This window comes from Coptis chinensis, chromosome 3 (assembly GCF_015680905.1).
Source record: "Coptis chinensis isolate HL-2020 chromosome 3, ASM1568090v1, whole genome shotgun sequence".
In the NCBI taxonomy this organism is placed as follows: Eukaryota; Viridiplantae; Streptophyta; class Magnoliopsida; order Ranunculales; family Ranunculaceae; genus Coptis; species Coptis chinensis.
Genome location: NC_141458.1, coordinates 28,299,032 through 28,318,289, shown reverse-complemented (window position 1 = coordinate 28,318,289; position 19,258 = coordinate 28,299,032). Strand labels below are relative to the sequence as shown.

Below are 19,258 nucleotides of genomic sequence, written 5' to 3'. Positions count from 1 at the left end.
ACTGAAAAAATAAGGAAGTTCGAAGCTTCTTCTAGTGGACTGTCAGGGGAGGAACACAAAGAGTATCTAACATAATGGTTTGGTTTTGTGTGTAGCTGAGATTCTCGTGCATTTCTCTTTTTCCGTTTTCTGTAATCATGTAAACAAATCTTTCCTAACTCCAAATCTAGTTTAGCTCCAGTGAGTATCCAGTACCCAGGGCTGTCTTGTGGCCCTTTGCATAATTGTGACATGTCTACAAATCTTAAATGCTTTCGTGTTTGCCATGGCAAAGGGGGTGCCGTTGGGTATACACCTGAGTCTATCACCATTGATTTTGGTTTCTCTTTCTCAGAATTATTTTCTAGAATTGACGTACTAATTGTCGTGAATAAACTCGAGCTATGTAACGACTCCATCGGACCTTGCTCCCAAACTAATTGTCCTATATAAGCACCATAGACTTTAGAATACATCAGTCGAAGGTGAAGTACATTCTTAGACTCATTCTTAAACATTTTTCTTTGCTTATGTTGATCAAAAGATCACGGAAGGAGTACGAGACAAACAAACTATCTATAGTTGTTTTTTGTTTGGAGCTGATAATCCCTAAGATCCATTGAACTTATGGATATGAGACATTCATTTCGGCCAATATAAAATGAGAGCCACTTAAGAGTCTGGACTGTAGATTGTGAGATAAAGAAAGGATGGGAAACCATGAATGTGCCAATGGAACCTTAGATGATATCAAGTACTCTTCTCTTGTTCCTCTAATTGGCTTATACATATCATTTGCCACTTCGGTATGCGTTATACTCATGGCATGTGATATCATTTCTGGATTTCGCAGTAGAAAGCCTTGGTTACCTTGTTGATTTTTCTCGCTCAACTCAGTGACACTGACTCTTCTTATTTTTTTTCCATTTGCACTTCTGCCTACAATGTTTAAAATATGGAGCGGCATCGGCAGTTCAAAGAATCGGCATTGGCAGTTCATAAGATCAGCAATCAAAGGATCATCGGCAAGTGCGGCAATCTGAAGGATTGGTAACTCATTCAGCGGAATACAGCGGCAATTAAGCAACTCATTCAACGGCATACAACGGCGATTAATAGGACTGGCAACTCATTCAGCGGCAATTCTTTCTAGCGGTAATTCAAAGGCTAGAATAGATTTTCTTGTTCTTTTATTGTTGAATAGGGTCGACAAGTTCAAACTGATCGGTTTATACTTGCGAATTTGATCGGCTTGAGTGATCAGTTTGAATTGATGTGATTGGGTTTAAATTAAAGCTTTGATTAAAGCCTATTAGGTTATATTTTTAAAAAAAATGGGGTGTTTTATTGGGTTTTAAAAATTAAAAGGATCGGCATTGCTTAGTTGCTTAGAGAAGCAGGTGCGGCAAATATAATGTGTCTTAGTAAATGGCAAGGGTAGTTTCGTAAAACAGGTTATTAGATTGAAAATAAAACCATCGGCTATTTAGAAGTTTGAGTTCAAAAATCTGGTAAGTTTAAAGAAAATATAGCTGGCATTGGAATTGGGGTTTTTTTTTTGGTGATGAGCACATGAAAATTTTAGATTTGTCTATACCCAAGAGGGTCGGCAAAAAGGAAAGAATATGAGTAGAACATTACAAGCTTAGAGCAAACGAATCGGCAAAAAATAGATCAGGCTAGAGAATACGCTCTCTCTATTGTTGTTCTGCTTTCTTATCAGCTATCTTCTACAGCCTTCTTATCACCGTTCATTTGTTCATTCTTCGCTTCTTGCCTGGTGGTGGATTTGCAGGAGCCGTGGTGGGAGGATTGGTATTCAATCGATTTGAATCGTGTCGAAAACTGATCGGCATGAACAAGTTCAAAACGAATGATTTCAATTTAAACCAAATTGATCGGCATGTTAATTGGTTTTAGATGTTTTAGTAGCAAAGATGGCAACAGCAGTTGTAAAGGAGGTAATGTTGAAGCAAACAAATGGGGTTAATTGGAGATTGTTGATTGGTAAATTGATAGGAAAGTCAACTTTTTCGGAAAATTGGGTTATCAAAATCGATTGAGAGATCGGGTTGGAAATTGTAATTGATATGCAATTGTTATTTATCGGCAATTTGTATAGTTTATTTATTCGATCGGTTTTGAGTCGTAAGATCGCAACTTGACCAACTCATCGGCAATATTATAAAGTGATTGAGGCTATACAAACTGTTAGATTTTTCAATGGGTAAGCAAGTTAATTGGTTTGATCAGTAAATATTTTAATGGATTAGTGAATTGATCGGGCTAACTGTTGGGTATTCAATACACAATTAATGAATTGATTTGAAATAAGTAGGTGGGCTGTGATCGGTAACTTGATAGAATCGGTTTTGATTTTTTGATTTTTTGATTTTTTTTTGTCTCTTGATTGATCGAGTTTGGGAAATAATTTAATTTGTTGGAATTGGATCTGCAAGGTTGATGGACAATTTAACAAGGCTAAGCGAACTTGATTGGCAAATTGATCAATCGGCAAGTTGACTTGTCAAAGCTCAAAATTGAGCATTCAAAGTGATTTGCAACAGTATTGAACTGCAAGTTCAAACTGATTAGGAAGTGAATCTTTTAGGACTAACACTTATACAATCGTCTAGTTGATTGGAAGTAGAATTGATTGATAATTTAAAAGAAAGGAATTGGTATTCAATACAATATTGGAGACACAATTAGTGATTTGATCGGCAAATTGAATGATTGATCGGCTATAAGCAAGATCGGGAAAACGAATTTTCCAGCTTTAAAACATGTCGGGTTGAGAGAATTGATGGATTTTATAAATTGTTCGGGTTTAAGATAGGTGTTATTTATTAGATATGGCTTGTAAAATGATTAGAGGACCGGGTAGCTAAAATTAAAGATGGGATTCTCTTTTGTTTTTCTTGTTAAGCAAAGGATCGACAAACCAATGGTTAGAATATAGGGTCGGTCAAAATATATAAGAGTTGGGTAATCTGGCCTTGAGGTAGGTTGGCAAAATAGATATAAGAATTAAGGATAACGTAATTGGGGTGTCACCGTCCCCATAATGTATTGATAATGTAATTAAATCTGGGGTGTCGCCGCCCCCATAATATAATGATAACGTAATGAAATTTAGGGTATCGCCGCCCCCAAAGTGTAATGATAACATAATGAAATTTGGGGTGTCACCGCCCCTATAGTATAATGATAATGAAAGTTGAGGTGAAGCCCCCAGATTGTAATGATTATATATTGAAAGTTGGGGTGACGCTGCCCCTATAGTGTACTGATAACATAAAAAATTTGAGGTGTCGCCGCCCTCATAGTGTAATGATAACATAATGAAATTTTGGAGTGTCGCCGCCCCCATAGTACAATGATTAAAATACTTTGAATGAAATGCTAATTTAAATGTATACATGTATGAAGATTAGATAAATTATAAATGTAAAATGATATTTAAGATGCCCTTATGTATATATGGTCTTTCATTTTGACTATGTGCAACTCTGTCCCACTTTTGAATGTTGTCATTCCTTATAAATTGCAATATTTTTTGCAATGAATCAATATGACTTTGAGGCAGAAGAATTTTAAGTATCATCATTCTTTGAGCAGTGGTAAAACACTTCTTGTTGTATGGCTGATCCATTCTTTATTTAGGCTATAAACAGAAGAATATCGATATCATCATATTAGACTGATCAGCATGTCAATGAGCCATAGGCTTGACATGTTATCAATTGTGTGAGTTCCTTGATGAGATCAATCACTTCTTGTTGTATACCAATCCATTATTTGGTGAGGCAACAAATAGAAGGCTATTGACATCATCATATATATGGATGTATCAGCATATTGATGAGCCCTAAGGTTTGGGCTACTATCAACTGTGCGAGTTCCATGACGAGGTCAATCACTTCTAGCTCTGATCCTTTCTTCAGTAAGGCAACAAATAGAAGGCTATCGACATCATCATATAGACAGATCAGCATGTCAATATGTCCTAAGGTTTTGGCTACTATCAACTGTGCGAGTTCCATGACAAGTCAACCACTCCTTGTTATATGTCAATCCATTCTTCAGTGAGGCAACAAATAGAAGGGCTATCGACCATCATATGGACAGATCAGCATGTTGATGAGCCCTAAGGTTTGAGCTACTATTAACTGTGCGAGTTCCATTATGAGGTCAACCACTCCTTGTTATATGTTGATCCATTCTTCAGTGAGGCAACAAATAGAAAGTTATCGACATCATCATATAGACATATCAGCATGTCGATGAACCCTAAGGTTTGGTCTACTATCGACTGTGCGAGTTCCATTATGAGGTCAACCACTCCTTGTTACATGTCGATCCATTTTTCAGTGAGGTAACAAATAGAAAGTTATCGACATCATCATATGGACATATCAGCATGTCGATGAGCCCTAAGGTTTGGGCTACTATCTACTGTGCGAGTTCCATTATGAGGTCAACCACTCCTTGTTATATGTCGATCCCTTCTTTAGTGAGACAACAAATAGAAAGTTATTGACATCATCATATGGACATATCAACATGTCGATGAGCCCTAAGGTTTGACCTACTATCGACTGTGCGAGTTCCATTATGAAGTCAACCACTCCTTGTTATATGCCAATTTCTCGTAGTTACTGAAGTTTCATCTCTATCATCAAGCTACTCAAAATGATTGATATGCTCAATATAGATTCTGATCTACTCAATCTAAGATGATCAGAATAAAAATGAGATCTAATCAATATTCTTTTTGCTTGCAGACCAATTAAGTTGAATAAACTTTTTTGAAGTAAATTTGTTGGAGTGTCAAAATTGAAAAATCAATTAAGACAAAAATATTCTTGCCGACCACTTGGATCGGGCAAAGTGAAAACCAATTTTAGATCGACATTTGTGTGTGTGTGTGTGTGTGTGTGTGTGTGTGTGTGTGTGTTAAGGTAGGCAAAATCAGATATTGCAAATTGTCAATGAAGAGGAGAGCCAACTATGGAGATCGGTTCTTCCATATATAGGGCGAACATCTAGAGAATATGGACGGAAGGTTGGAATCCAATCACTCTTTTCGTGGTCCTATGTAAGTGAGTCACCTTATACAAAGCTACTACCGTCAATTGACATGCATGTTATCTGGAGCATGCCTTAGTCAACTGGAGAGCTCAAAGGTTGGAACTACTACTTGCAAAGAGACCCTCCAGAGACGTTGAACTACTAATATGTGGTAACTAAAATCGGCATCCTAGCAATAGACTGCATGTCGACCCTCCATTTGTGGTCTGTCATGCCTACCTGCTATATATATAGTGGTTCGGATGTCTAGATAATTTCTTATAGGAGAGAGCCGACCTCTTATAGCCTTTCGGCTATGATCGGCTACACCAACATTATTGTTTTTCATATATTCGATGAGTTCAGATAATTTTTTTTAGGAGAGAGCCGACCTCTTATAGCCTTTCGGCTATGATCGGCTACACCAACATTATTTTTCTTCATATCTTCGATGAGTCCAGATAATTTTTTCTAAGAGAGAGCCGACCTCTTATAGCCTTTCGGCTATGATCGGCTACACCAACATTATTTTTCTTCATATCTTTGATGAGTCCATAAATTTTTTTCTAGGAGAGAGCCGACCTCTTATAACCTTTTGACTATGATCGGCTACACCAACATTACTTGTCTTCATATCTTCGATGAGTCCAGACAATTTTTTTCTAGGAGATAGCCGACCTCTTATAGCCTTTCGGCTATGATCGACTACACCGACATTATTTTTCTTCATATCTTTGATGAATCCAGATAATTTTTTCTAGGAGAGAGCCGACCACTTATAGCCTTTCGGCTATAATCGGCTACACCAACATTATTTTTCTTGATATCTTCAATGAGTTGTCAACCACTCCGTTGAGTGATTGGCTGCAAAGTTAGCAGAAGATTTTCTTCACGTTTAGACTCGTTATCTCATAAAACAATTTCCACTAATCGAAGAAGTTGACGCTGAATCATCTTCGAGAAGTTGACGCAGCTGTTACTTCAGATTGTTATTCTTGCGCTCTAATTGTCGGAGACGACGGTCGACCTGAGTTGATGGATCAGATACATGAATACCCACTCTCTCAGTCGCAGATGGCCGAGGACCATCGGATTTGGAAAGTGAATTCCCAGCAGAAGGTGAGTGCTGAACTTGTGCGATAAGAGGGAAACTTTCACCGTTGTTTGTTTTTCGAGAAGCCATTGACGTAACTTTTGTTTTGTGGTTGAGGGTAGGAGCACAGACGGCGCCAAATATATTTCGACAAGATTTGCCTAAACACACTAGTTGGGTCGGAAGTGATCTTTTTCGGAGGAGATTGCGAAGGAGATGGTTGTTGGGGAGAGTTGAGATTGGACTTCGGTTTTGAAGTTCCCTACGTACCCAAAGATATTGCTTGGGATCAAGTCTCGATTGCGTAGTTCTAGAAAAATGATGAAGGTTGGATTTTATAGGTAGGATTAGTGATAGTTACTTTCTCGTTCTCTAATATTCCAATCGTGAGATGAAGTTAGAGAATTGGCTAATTGTGGGATGAAGTTGGAGAACTAGTGGAAGAACTGTCCAATCGTGGGATCAAGTTGGAGAACTGGCGGGAGAACTGGCCAATCGTGGGATGAAGTTGGAGAATTGGTGGGAGAACTGCCACACGATATGTAGTTGTTGGAAGTGAATCTTGAATGTGGACGAAGTTGTGAAAGTTGTGGACGAAATTGTGGAAGTTGATTGATTCAGTCAAACAACTTCCTTGCAAATGTTCAAGACACATGTTTAATTGAATAGACTTTGCGTTATGTAGGTAGGTAGGCTATAAATTAAGTCTGAGCGTGGGCTTTTTGGACTCTGAGCATGGACTTTATTATAGATAAGTTCTAAGCATGGGCTCTGAGCGTGGGCTTTTTGGGCTCTGAGTATGGGTTTGTATTGAATTGGGCCACATTTGTGGGGGCCGAAACAAAAATATTTCGACGATATATCAATTTGTCGTCCGAAATTTTTGGCTTTAAAATCAACTACCTCTTTTTAATTCTACCACCTAATCAAGACTTTTATGTCAAAGTGCACAAAAGTCATCCATAATTAATAGTGGAGCTTGACTTGATTATACATTATGAGAGTTTGAGTGAGCTTGATCAATAATGAAGAACCAAATTATGTAGGCCCGCATAGTGGCTCCACATGTTTCAACCAGTGGTGGGTCCGAAAGTCGACTTTTTATAAAGTCTCGCATTGTGTAGAGCTTGTGGCACTAATCGTTCTGACGGTTCACTTGTCGAAATTGGAGTCCAGGTTCAGAAGATATGCGTGTTGGAAGTTTGATGCTTTTTGGCATGTTAATCATGTTCAGACATGGGAATGTCCTATTTGAGTCTCGGGCTTTGGTCAAACTTCATTGAGCTTCACATGGGCTAAATCTGAATACTTCATGTAGACACACTATTTCGTACTTAAATATTGGTTTTATCATCATTTTTTCGTTGATTGCAAAAACTTGTAAAAGCACGAAAATACAATTAATTCATTATTATTACACATATAATTAACCAAAATGTTATGTCTCTACGTGGTTTTATATTAAAGTTCAAAAATAAATTTGCATAGAAAAATTTGTTTGAAAAATTAAATTTGAATATAAAATACTATGCAAAAATAAATTTAATTACATAGAAAAATTGGTATGCAAAAATATATTTGCATAGAAAAACGAGTATACAAAAATATATTTGCATAGAAAAACGAGTATGCAAAAATAAATTTACAAAAACTCATGTAAAAATATATCTACATAGTAGAATTTCTAATGAGAATACATTTGCACACTGAAAAATTGAAGGAAGAAAAGAAAAAAAGATAGAAAAAGAGAAAAAATGGAACTATTTGTTCAAACCCACAAGTTGAGATGACATCATCAAATCTATTCGATTAATTTGAAAAAGATTGAGACCTAATAATAAGATGAAATTGAAGAAGATCTAAAACAGTTGAAGAAAATTAGTTAATAGATTCAAAATCCAATCTTTCAAATAAACCAAGCTCCTGTCTAGAAAGATAAAATATAGTTTCAAACCAAGCCTATCGAAATTGATTAAAGATAAAAATCAAAGGTGATTGAGAGAGAGATCGAAGTTCATTAAGAGAGAGATTCTTTGAAACATTGTTTTTCTCCATCCTTAAAACAAGAAAATGGTAAATGTCACTCTTTAATGGAAAGGTTATTAGAAAAGGATATAAATTGTCTATGAGAATCCCAAATTAGACTAGGATTATGTTATTTTAACAAAAAGAGGGAGGTTATTTAGTGAATGATTGAAAACAGGGGGGGTTTTGTGGGTATCGTGGATCGGAATGGAAGAGGATAAGTGGAACCGGATCTGAATTAGAGAGGTGAGGCGTATTTCTTGCATATAGGTCACGATATAAAAACCGCTCCCACAACTTAACACTACAAACTTGTTAAGCTTCAGTAACTCAACCGTTAACAGCACTACATAGTGTCATGCACATTGATTCACCAGAAAGCCACAATATAAACTCCATAATATCTGAACAGACTAATTTCCACGCTCACTCATCATATAAGCGTGGTAGCTAGAATTCTCACGCACTTCGCTGAAATATATCAAAATATGGCAAAATTGTTGAAACATATGAGCCTCGCATAGATCAAGATTTCGTTAAAATAGTCGGATTTCATCGGAAACCTTTGTTCGCCATAGGCCAAAGTTTCATCAGAATAGGTCAGAGTTCTTAGGAAACTTGGAAATATATGTCGCAACGGAGTAAAGTAATGAGTGACACCCAAAACATGAAATTTCAGACAATGCTCCAAAAAATTCCATAATTCCAGCTTTCATAGTAACTATATTGCATTAATTTCGATATTTTAACAACAACGCCGCGTCCATAACCTTACGCGTACTATAGTGTTTTTTTGTTTTTCTTGTCTCACTCCAATCAGTTGCAGTAGCACCAGCGTTTTATCTTGTGCACCAAGTAACCAAAAAATTGGCTCTTTACCACAATTTCAAGTCCGCTTCTTGCCCTCTATCTCTCTAGTCTATAAATTCACAAACACAAAAACATCATTTCTAGCTAACATTCTCTCATTTTCAGATCATTCAATCAATGTGCATGATTCTACAATCAAAATTGGAAGATGGATAGAGTAGACTTTCTTCTTTTGGTTTACAACCTTATTCTTTTCTTTCAATTTCTTGAATTCATTATTTACATCCACTGGTTCTTAACTAATCTCGACATCATTGTTATCTTCTATCTTCTTCACTTGTTCTTTAAGTGCTTCTTGTATTCATCTTGATCACCAACCTTGTTTTCCTTTTTTCCACTAATCTTTAATCCTTAGTTTTCATCTTCTCGCTCAATATAACGTCTTTTATTCTTCTTCTTCCTGTTCTTTTCCTTGTGTTTTTCCTGTTCTTCTTGGTGCTTCACAGTTTCGGTTTCATTAATCCCCTACGCACCTGAAAAGCGGTAAACCCCCACAGCACCAACTAACCCCTCAACTCATTTCTGCATTTCTTTTAATGTTCTTTTTCTTGTTCTTGATTTTAATATTCCCATTAGAGTAATTCTTCATCACATTCAAGGTGGACAATGTGGAAAGCAGATCGAGCTAAGTTTTGGGATGAACTTGAAATCGATGCAATAGGGAAATACAGTGGTGATAAATTTGTTCTTAGTCATTCTGCTGCTGGGAGTAATTTCGTTAAAGGTCATCATACTGAAAATGTAGAGCTTATGGATTCTGTTCTTAGTTCTCTTGTTCTTGATTCAAATGATCACCCCATCAAAACATCTCCAACCATTAGTGTACTCTCTTACATTCAAGGTGATATATTTGCTTTCAGTCAATCTAATGCTGGGAATAATTGGGATAAAGGTCATGATACTGAAGGTGCCGAGCTTACTGATTCTGCTCTTTATGTTCTTAGTAAAGAAGCAGGGGATTACAATTGTTTGCAGGGTAACATTATTTCCTATGTTCAATTCTTGTTGTTTTTGTTTCCTTTTCTGGTAAGATCAGTTGAAAATACTAGATTTGTAGAAAGAATGTCCAAGTGGTTTCACATTTTATTGATGGTACGTAGTTACGATTCCAAAGAGCATTCAGGATGCTCAACGAAAGTTTGTATTGGGATATATCGATGTCCCCACATTGTCAGTTTTGTAATTCTGCTGTAGTTTGCTAGATTGTGTTAGATTCCCTCATCAGTAAGCAAGAAAAGGTATAGGGACGATAAACTTAAAATATACCTAGGGTGTGTAACGCATTGCACTGTATGCGTCCTTGCTATTGGAGAGACAGTTGCAACTTTGAGTTTTTTTTTTTTTTTTTTGGGACGACGACTAAGAAATATGTATCCGTGAACGGCTTGTTTGTTAGCCATATGCATTTGACATCTTATACATTAGGACCTTGTTCAACGTAACTCTTGTTTAGTCTGGTGGTGTAGGGCTTCAATAAGACCTAACAAAAACAATTTGTGGAATTTTGTACTCTTCTGGTGGTGTAGGCCGGCTAGTTAAGAAGGCTTATTGGGTTCTCCTACGAGTTACTTATTTCTGTCTTTTTGATGGTTGTTGTTCAATACTTGACTAAATGGCTAAGAGCTAGGAACACAGACGTGACACGAGTGTCATTGACGCACTCCTAAGCTTTCCACACTCACCTGTAGCGCACTGTTTCCAAATTGTAATCTTCAATATTTGCTGTTTCTAGTACTTGTGTCCAGTTTCTAATGTGGACTCTTTATTCAACTTTTAGTATAATGGTGTCTCCATATTTTATCACTGCCCTATTCTCGTATTGTACCAGAGTCAGTCAGTCAGTGTAACATGTTTTCCTTGAAACCTGGACAGCTTATTCTGATTGGCTTAAGCTTACAGGTGAACTTGATCTCATGTCGTCCCGGCGGTCTCCACTTCTTTGTGGTCGGATTTGCAGCATTAACATCCACAGGTTCCCAAAAATAATGCACCCTCACTGTTCAGGAGCTCACCAAAAAGATATGAGATTTGAAGAGTATGATGTGTGCTGCGGATCCTTGGCATGCCAGTCCTTCCCCTCTTTGTATGGCACTTACCTTGCTGCTTCAGCCATGTCCAGTAACAGTAAGATGAGCAAAAAAGAGGCTGATGAACAGATGATTGATGTCCAAAACAAGAACTCATCTTACATTGGTGAATGGATACCCAACCGTGTGAAACCATATGCGACGCCTCACCGAACGGAAGTTTTAAGATGTCATCGACAATTATTGGAAACTCGACCATTAACCAAGAGATGTTTCAGATTTCAGAGGCACAGTGAACAGATCACAATGACGTTCAGGAAGAAGGATTTCTTGCATTGGTACACTGGTGAGGGCATATACGACATGGAGATTCTCAACAATGTGAAACCATGTGTATGTGATATCCCTCCAAAGGCTCTTAAGATGGCTTCAACAATTACTGGAAACTCGACCTCTATCCCAGAGATGTTCCAGAGGGACAGTGACCAAATCATAACTCGGTTCACATGGAAGGCTTGTTTACTTTGTTACACTGGTGAGGACATAGATGACATGGAGTTCACTGATAGTGAGAGGAACTGGAATGATCAGATGCTTGAATACCAGCAATACTGTGACTGTTAGTAATGTATAGGAAGAGGCTTTTAATGTCCAGGTTTCATATAAGTGAAACTTCATCTGCGTATGGCGTGGTTGTTATATGGAATCAGTTTGTTTCATGTCATTAGTCTATTCACTACTTTAAAGTTGGGTTTTTGAGACTGTATTGTTCATATATAGATGATCAGTTTGATATATAGAGGCACATTCACTGTAGCCACATTCTAGCCACATTGTAAATTAATCCAAACAAAATTGTGGACTTAAAAGTTGAATTAAAGGTTGAATTTTTGTAGATATAATCTCCCCACCATGGAGAACATGCTCACAAAAATTTAGCTCATTCAAAGAAATCTAACCTTAGAACATGCTCACAAAACTTTTGGACCGTTAGATAAAAAGCTAAAAAATGAACACTAATTTTTACATGGTTAGACATATCCCAATATTATAATTTTTTGTGAGAATGATCTTTATGGTGGGGAGATCATCTCCACAAAAAACCAGGCCTTAATTCATTTGTATGTGAAAAATGTGGCTATAATGTGCGCATAAGAATGTGCCTCTATCCCTCCCCTTCACTTAATTAGCTTCAGAATAGAAAACTGTTTATCTCCTGAGTTCTCTGGTTCCCTGGACTGGATTCTGGGTTTTGTATGTTTGTGATGATTTACTATTATGCTATCTGTTTGCAGGTCTATATTCGTGTTTTATTTTCCAAACTACTTAGTTTGTTCAGCAGTAGACCGACATAACTGCATATAGGTCGAACTTGGTATGTAACTTAGCAGATTGCAGCGCCATTTCTCAAATAATTTCTGACAGAGCAACATATAGCTTTGTTTCTGTTAGAGAACTTTGTCATAGACTCCTTTCTCATCGATCTGTGGCGCCAAAGGCCAAACACTCCTTTGGAATAATATGCTCATACCTCTTCTACAATTTCCGATTCTTCAGCAGCAGAAAATTAGTAAGTATGATTCCACGTACTTGCAAGACAGCAACACACATCATCTCAAACTCTTCCCTAATACTCACTCCTTAAAATCTCACAACTACGTCATTTTAATTCTTCATCAGATGAAAAGGTAGACCAAAAGGTGCAAAAGAAAAAGTAACAACTGGGCAACATTGTCATGCGAAGCGAAAGATTCAGAAGGGATATATAGTTTTGTAGAGGGTTTTTCATCACTTTCCATTGAAATGGTCACTTATTTTGAAGTCCCAAATTCTCAACAAAGGTGGACATGTGTGGTTAGTTCATCATCAGATTCCTGAATATATTTCTATGGTTGACAACTTTTTCATTCAGCTCTAATATTCAAGATCTCCATATTCCCAATCAGCTTACCAAATTCTCCACTCACTTAGCACCTAGTGAATATTGGTCAACTTCCTGAACAATCTAGTTAAACCTATGATTCTTACATCAACTCTCATAATGTTACAAGATTTTATAATATAGATCTTACTGGCGGAACCTTTAGTTTAATTGAATTTACACTTTAATTGAAACACAATTAAAAGACGACCTAAAAATCACTTTTTTATTGAATCTCTCAATCACAAATCACACACATAAACACAACTACTGAAACCTTAACTACAAACCCGTTATTTAAAGTAAACCTAGAAAGCATAAACCAATAGGAACGCGACATGTGTCCAACTAACTAATGGACTCGAACCATGGGCTTGGATTCAACTAAGGGGCTCACGCCCATAACATGACAGCAATGTACTAATGTTATATATCACTCTCCCCATGTTGAAAAAGCTTGTCCACAAGCTTGTTGACATGAAAATCCACCAATATGCAAAAGTTCTTCATTCTTGTATACATCACCGTCCTGGGGTTCGGAGGAATTCGACCTCGAGTTTTGGCTTTGTATCTACTCACAAAGGGAATAATGCACCACGATGTCACAAATGTGCACTGTATTTCTCTGCTTTGCCGTAGAAAAAATGTCTCAATGTTAGGCAGAAAAGGATCCACATAACCACTGTCAAAGAGTACTAACCCATGCGATATAGGAGGCCCAAATCCAGAATGTCGCATTGGCGTTCCAGCAACTAATTGATGTTCACTAAAAGTTGTCCCAAAAGAATTTGTGTGTGGGCTTCCTTGGACCTGTTTGTCACAAACCTATCGTGGTGAGCACTGCTGCTAATGGCATTTGTAATCACGCTCAAGACACAATACAACGGCTTCAGAAGTTCCTTCCTTTTTTTTGTTGTCATCGATAACAACCGGTGTTTTACGTTGGGCTATAGAAGCTCCACCAACGATGGGGGGTTTGGGCTGCAAAAGCTCCACCATAGCCTCCCTCAGTCGACTAGTTGCTTCTTCTAATCGATCAAACCTGTTTTGCATTAACGTTTCTTTCAACTTTTCTAATTGAGCAACCCGAACTCTAGGGGTTAATATGAATCCATGAGTTCTCCATGAGTTCTTCATCTCTGACGTTGTAGACATATCTTAATCTATAAGAATAAAATTGGATTCACGATGAACAGTAATGCGGTGAATAGTTCCCGATGAACAATGTTTCGTGAACAGTGTTTCGGTGGATTGTAACTCCTGGAATTAATCTGCTCCGATACCAAATAATGTAGATCTTACTGGCGAAACCTTCAGTTTAATTGAATCTACACTTTAATTGAAACACAATTAAAAGACGACCTAAAAATCACTCTTTTATTGAATCTCTCAATCACAAATCACAAATCACACACATAAACACAACTACTGAAACCTTAACTACAAGCCCGTTATTTAAAGTAAACCTAGAAAGTATAAACCAATAGGAACGTGACATGTGTCCAACTAACTAATGGACTCGAACCATGGGCTTGGACTCAACTAAGGGGCTCCCGCCCATAACATGACAACAATGTGCTAATGTTCTACATCACTAAAACATCAGTCTGCTATTTCCCTTGAGCATAGCAAAAACATAAGAATAGCTTCTTCATTCTTTTCACATCAAGCTAATTATTATTAAATGAAATTTTCCAGTTATTGAAATATGCGAGAGATTGTCAACGATGGGCATAGCAGTGAACCTTGTGACATACTTGGTTGGAACAATGCATGCACTTACCTAGTGCAACTTCAGCCAACATTGTAACAGATTTCATGGGCACTTCATTTCTCATGTGTTTGCTTGGGGGCTTCCCTGCTGATTCCTTTATAGGCAGATACAAGACTATCGCAATTTTTGCTGTGGTGCAGTCAGTTGTAAGTGTTACAACAAAGTGACCAACATCAGCCTAGTACATTTTCCATTATACATTTTATCTTATTTTCTAATGAATATAATGGTGTTAATCATGGTGAATCAGGGCACTGGAATTTTAGCAATATCTACAAGACTACCAGACCTACACCCACCCCCTTGCAAAAAAATAACATCTGAAACCTGCATACAGGCATCTGGATTCCAAATGAGTATTTTCTACATGTCTCTTTATGTGATAGCTCTGGGAACTGGTGGCCTTAAATCTAGTGTATCTGGATTTGGAACAGACCAATTTGACGACAAAGACGAGAAGGAAAAGGCTCGGATGGCCTATTTCTTCAATAGGTTTTTATTATTTATCAGTATGGGGACCATAACTGCTGTCACAGTCCTAGTGTACATTCAGGATGAAGTAGCTAAGGAGAAGTTGGCATATGGAATTTGTTCTGCTTCAATGTTTATTGCAGTGTTGATATTCTTATCTGGGACTAAGAGATACAGATACAAGAAAGGGTCAGGAAGTCCTATGGTCCAAAATTTTCAAGTTATTGTAGCTTCTATAAAGAAAAGAAAGCTCAACATGCCTTCAAATATCAGCTTATTATATGAACATTGTCCACTGGCCTCAAGAATCTATCACACGGATTAGTTTAGGTGAGTAGTAGATTTCTTTGCATGAGTCTGTACACTAAGATACCACTGCTCCAGTAAGTAGTATGTAACCAACATCTGGGGCAGCAGATTAGGATTAACCAGACCTAAGAAGAGGACGCAAGTACAGGCCTCCTTTGGGACCCCAGGCTATAGGGAATGCTGGCCTGGCGTCTGGATGATTGTCTGGTTCCAGAGTCTGGGTACATTTTGCGAGCAAAAAAGACGTGTTACCCAAGGGAGAGGGGAAAAAAAAATCAAGACTCTGCTACAGGCCTACAAAACTTCCTTTACAGCATGAATAGTTTGGTTGACATGTACCAAGCCTCCTAATAAACAAGGGAAAAAAGAAGAGTTTAAAAAAAAAAAAAAAAAGATCTACTCTTGGACAGCATATGAATATCCAATTCAATCATCAGTCATTTTCTGAGGATTGTACAACTGATGACTGGAAGCTTTTCTTTCTGTTTCTTGGACAAGGCTGCCATAACTGCAGAAGAGGATTTTCAAAGAAATGGTTCATCATCCCTAAACCCTTGGAGACTCTGTTCAATTACGAAGATATAAGAAGTGAAAATGGTGATCAGGTTACTTCCGGTCTGGGCAACGACAATCATATTTTGGACAACATATGCACAAATGATCACCTTCTCTGTAGAACATGCTACTACTACGCGGAGATCAATTGGTCATTTTCAAATTCCAGCAGGCTCACTTACTGCCTTCTTTGTGGGAGCCATAATGATCACCATTGCAGTCCATGACCGTTTGATCATGCCATTTTGGAAGAAATGGAAAGGAAAACATGGTATGGTTGAAAGAAAAATGTCAGTAATGCAAGTATGCACCATTTTATGCTAACCAGTGATTTCTTGTACCTACAACAGGTTTCAGCAGCTTGCAAAGTATTTCGATAGGACTCATCATGTCAACAATTATGTCAACAATTGGAATGGCCCTGCAGTATGGCTGTATGTGATTTACTACCTCTTTTCCGCTAGTAACGGTCGATTTACTTGAAATCATTAATTCTACTACATGTACAGTCAACAGTTTATTTGTTTTAGGGTTAACCAGTGTTACCCCCTTAGATGAGTCAATTAGGATTCCCCTCCCACTAGATGGGAAATTAGGGTCTCCCCCCAATACACACGGAAAAAAAAAACACGGTGAACTCAAGTTTTTTTTTTTTTATTTTTGGGAGAAGACCCTAAACTAGAGGGGTAATCCTAATTTACTCATCTAGTAGAGGGTAATACTAAGTAAACCCTTTGTTTTATTGGTCTTATAACAGTCTAAATGAAATTTTCTCTATTTCTCATTAGACATTACGCACCATCTATATTATACAAGCAGTACCAGCCTACATCATCATGGCTCTCTAAATCTTAGAATGGATATTAGGACAAACGATTGTCACTTACCAAATAATAGCTTCTTGCAGATTAACCATGTTTGCAAAACATAACATGTTTAAACAAAAAACTCCTTAACTATAAGTGTAACTTGTAGTCCAGCACAGATATATATGTCCATCTGCATGTCTTGTTGTTTCCAAATTAATATGTATCATAGATTACTAAAGTGTTGTGCTGCGACCAAGATAAGTTAGAGTGCGAAACATTTTGAAAGGTCGCCCCAACTACTAAGATCATAAGCTGATTGGGCCAGAACATCAGCACGCAAATAGCTTCTGCATTCGGAGTTTTCATCCCTAGTAATTAGGAATGTCAGGCAACGAACACAGTCTTGGTTAGAACCAACTTCATATCTTCCAATTCCTTTGAAGTCGCTCCACACAACGGATAACAATTTGTTTCCAATGTCAACTAAATGTGCATGGTAAGGGTCACCATCAGGAGATCTCATACTAGTTGATGCAATATCCAAACCTTGGACCTCTAACCATTTCTTTTTTACCATGTCAAAAGCATTTACACGGCCTAGGGAATAAGAAAAGAATATATCATCTAACACTACACCTTCCCCATATATTTTCTTTGTGGAGATTCTACTCCAAGAATTACTTATCATGTCAAAAGAGAACAATGATAACTGTCGTGACAACGATGAGCTCCACCTTTCCGTTGTCAAAAGAATCTTATCACCGTTAGCAACAGCACTACGAGCAGACAAGCGCATACATTTAATACTGGGTCGAAAACCTCTGCAAAGGGTTTCGGTAAATCGGGATATGAATAGTTACTTCCGAATACATAGATTTTGCCGTGTGCAGCAATTACTGTGGGATAATACCTGTTGGCAAGCAAATGAGTGGATTCCTTTTGCCATACTAAAGGGCACTGCTGACTTGAACTTTTGTCGTTGCACCTAGTGTCCAAGGAGTAGATATCGTTAGATGTTACTCGTTGGCCTCCCTCACTGATGTAGGGTAATCACCACCGATCATATATATCTTCGTACCTAAAGCAACAATACTACAACGGTTTTCCTCAGGACCTGTGCAAATCGGGGAAAGTGTGCTAAATTGGGCGGTGCTAGTGCTCTTGAAAGGGTTCATCTTGTACCAAACAACTTCTTGTCCATATATTCTGCAACACAGATACAAGTTCTTCTCAGGAAATTCGGTTTCAGGGATGATGCTTATAATATTCTCTGTCTCCGTCTCTTGGTAGCCGCAACGGGGGCACTGCTCAAAACATTTGTTATTTCCCATCTTCTAGGGTGGTTGTTTTGATTTTGAATGGAGAATTAGGTTTGGTCGATGAGAAATTTGTTAGGGTTAGGTGTAGGGTTTCTATCAAAGTATTATTTTCCTAATTTGATTTTCGGGATTTTCTTACTAATTCGACCAACTCAAAGTGTATACTTTTCCTAATTTGATTAGATTTGATTTCCTATCTGACTAACAGAGCCTACATGGACCTTAAACTGACAATTCTTTTTATTCAGTCCAGAAATATCATCTAATTCGACTACTAGGCAAGTTTTCATCACCATGTGATGAAGCTTGTTTTGAGCTCCACCATTCGTAGGTAGACGGTAAGACGATTGACACAATGACACACCCCTTGCCATATGCTTCCATGGTTTTGGTGATTTGGTCACACCTTTTTATTTATCAAATTATTATTATTAAGAATAATTGGCTTGTAGGCAGACCCCTTTATCCATGTCATGGATTCAAAGAACTGAAGCCATAAATGCTATTGCAGGGGTCTAAAAGGCAGCAAAGGAGCAATAAAGACAGTGATAAGGATTGCTGTTATACATTCGTGTTGCACATTACAAAGTAGTGAGTATACTCTGGACGGGAGTGAGGCCAATCAACATCAGGTCAGTAGAATCTTCTCAACCCGAGTTACTAAGCAGATTAGCAGAAGTCGTCAAGGTTGTTCTTCATGAAACATGCATGGAGAAGACATCAAAACAAGGCTAGATTCAAGGAGTTGCAAATGTCAACACACGAGTTCGAACCAGTCGCCGATAATGCTCTTCAACCAACAAGGATGAGACAGATATGTTCAAGGATCTCATTATGCTCCAAGTTTTGGGGTTTTTAATTATGATGTCGAATTTTAACAGGGTCATCACTCTTATCTTTGAAAGCAGGTGTTTTCCATAATCAAAATATTTATTTTAATTTCCTGCTATAAAACTATGACACTATATTGTACGTCCAAAAAGAAAGTGTCTTGAGGGCTTCAGCTTCAGCTCTCCTGTTTTTAGGTGGGACT

At 37.7% G+C, this 19,258-nt stretch overlaps 1 protein-coding gene and 1 pseudogene across 2 annotated transcripts; both read left to right on the top strand.

Annotated features, from left to right (window-relative positions):
• Positions 1–9,646: 9,646 nt before the first annotated feature.
• Positions 9,647–11,691, top strand: LOC147508987 (tubulin beta-5 chain-like). The gene is made up of 2 exons (XM_086597688.1): positions 9,647–10,016; positions 10,913–11,691. The coding sequence occupies exons 1-2, from the start codon at positions 9,647–9,649 to the stop codon at positions 11,689–11,691; spliced, it is 1,149 nt and encodes a 382-aa protein (XP_086453814.1).
• A 3,003-nt stretch (positions 11,692–14,694) lies between these two features.
• On the top strand, positions 14,695–16,640 carry LOC147508986 (protein NRT1/ PTR FAMILY 6.2-like; annotated as a pseudogene). The gene is made up of 4 exons (XR_015218307.1): positions 14,695–14,908; positions 15,013–15,557; positions 16,016–16,368; positions 16,448–16,640. The product of XR_015218307.1 is annotated as a protein NRT1/ PTR FAMILY 6.2-like (transcript).
• Positions 16,641–19,258: the final 2,618 nt, after the last annotated feature.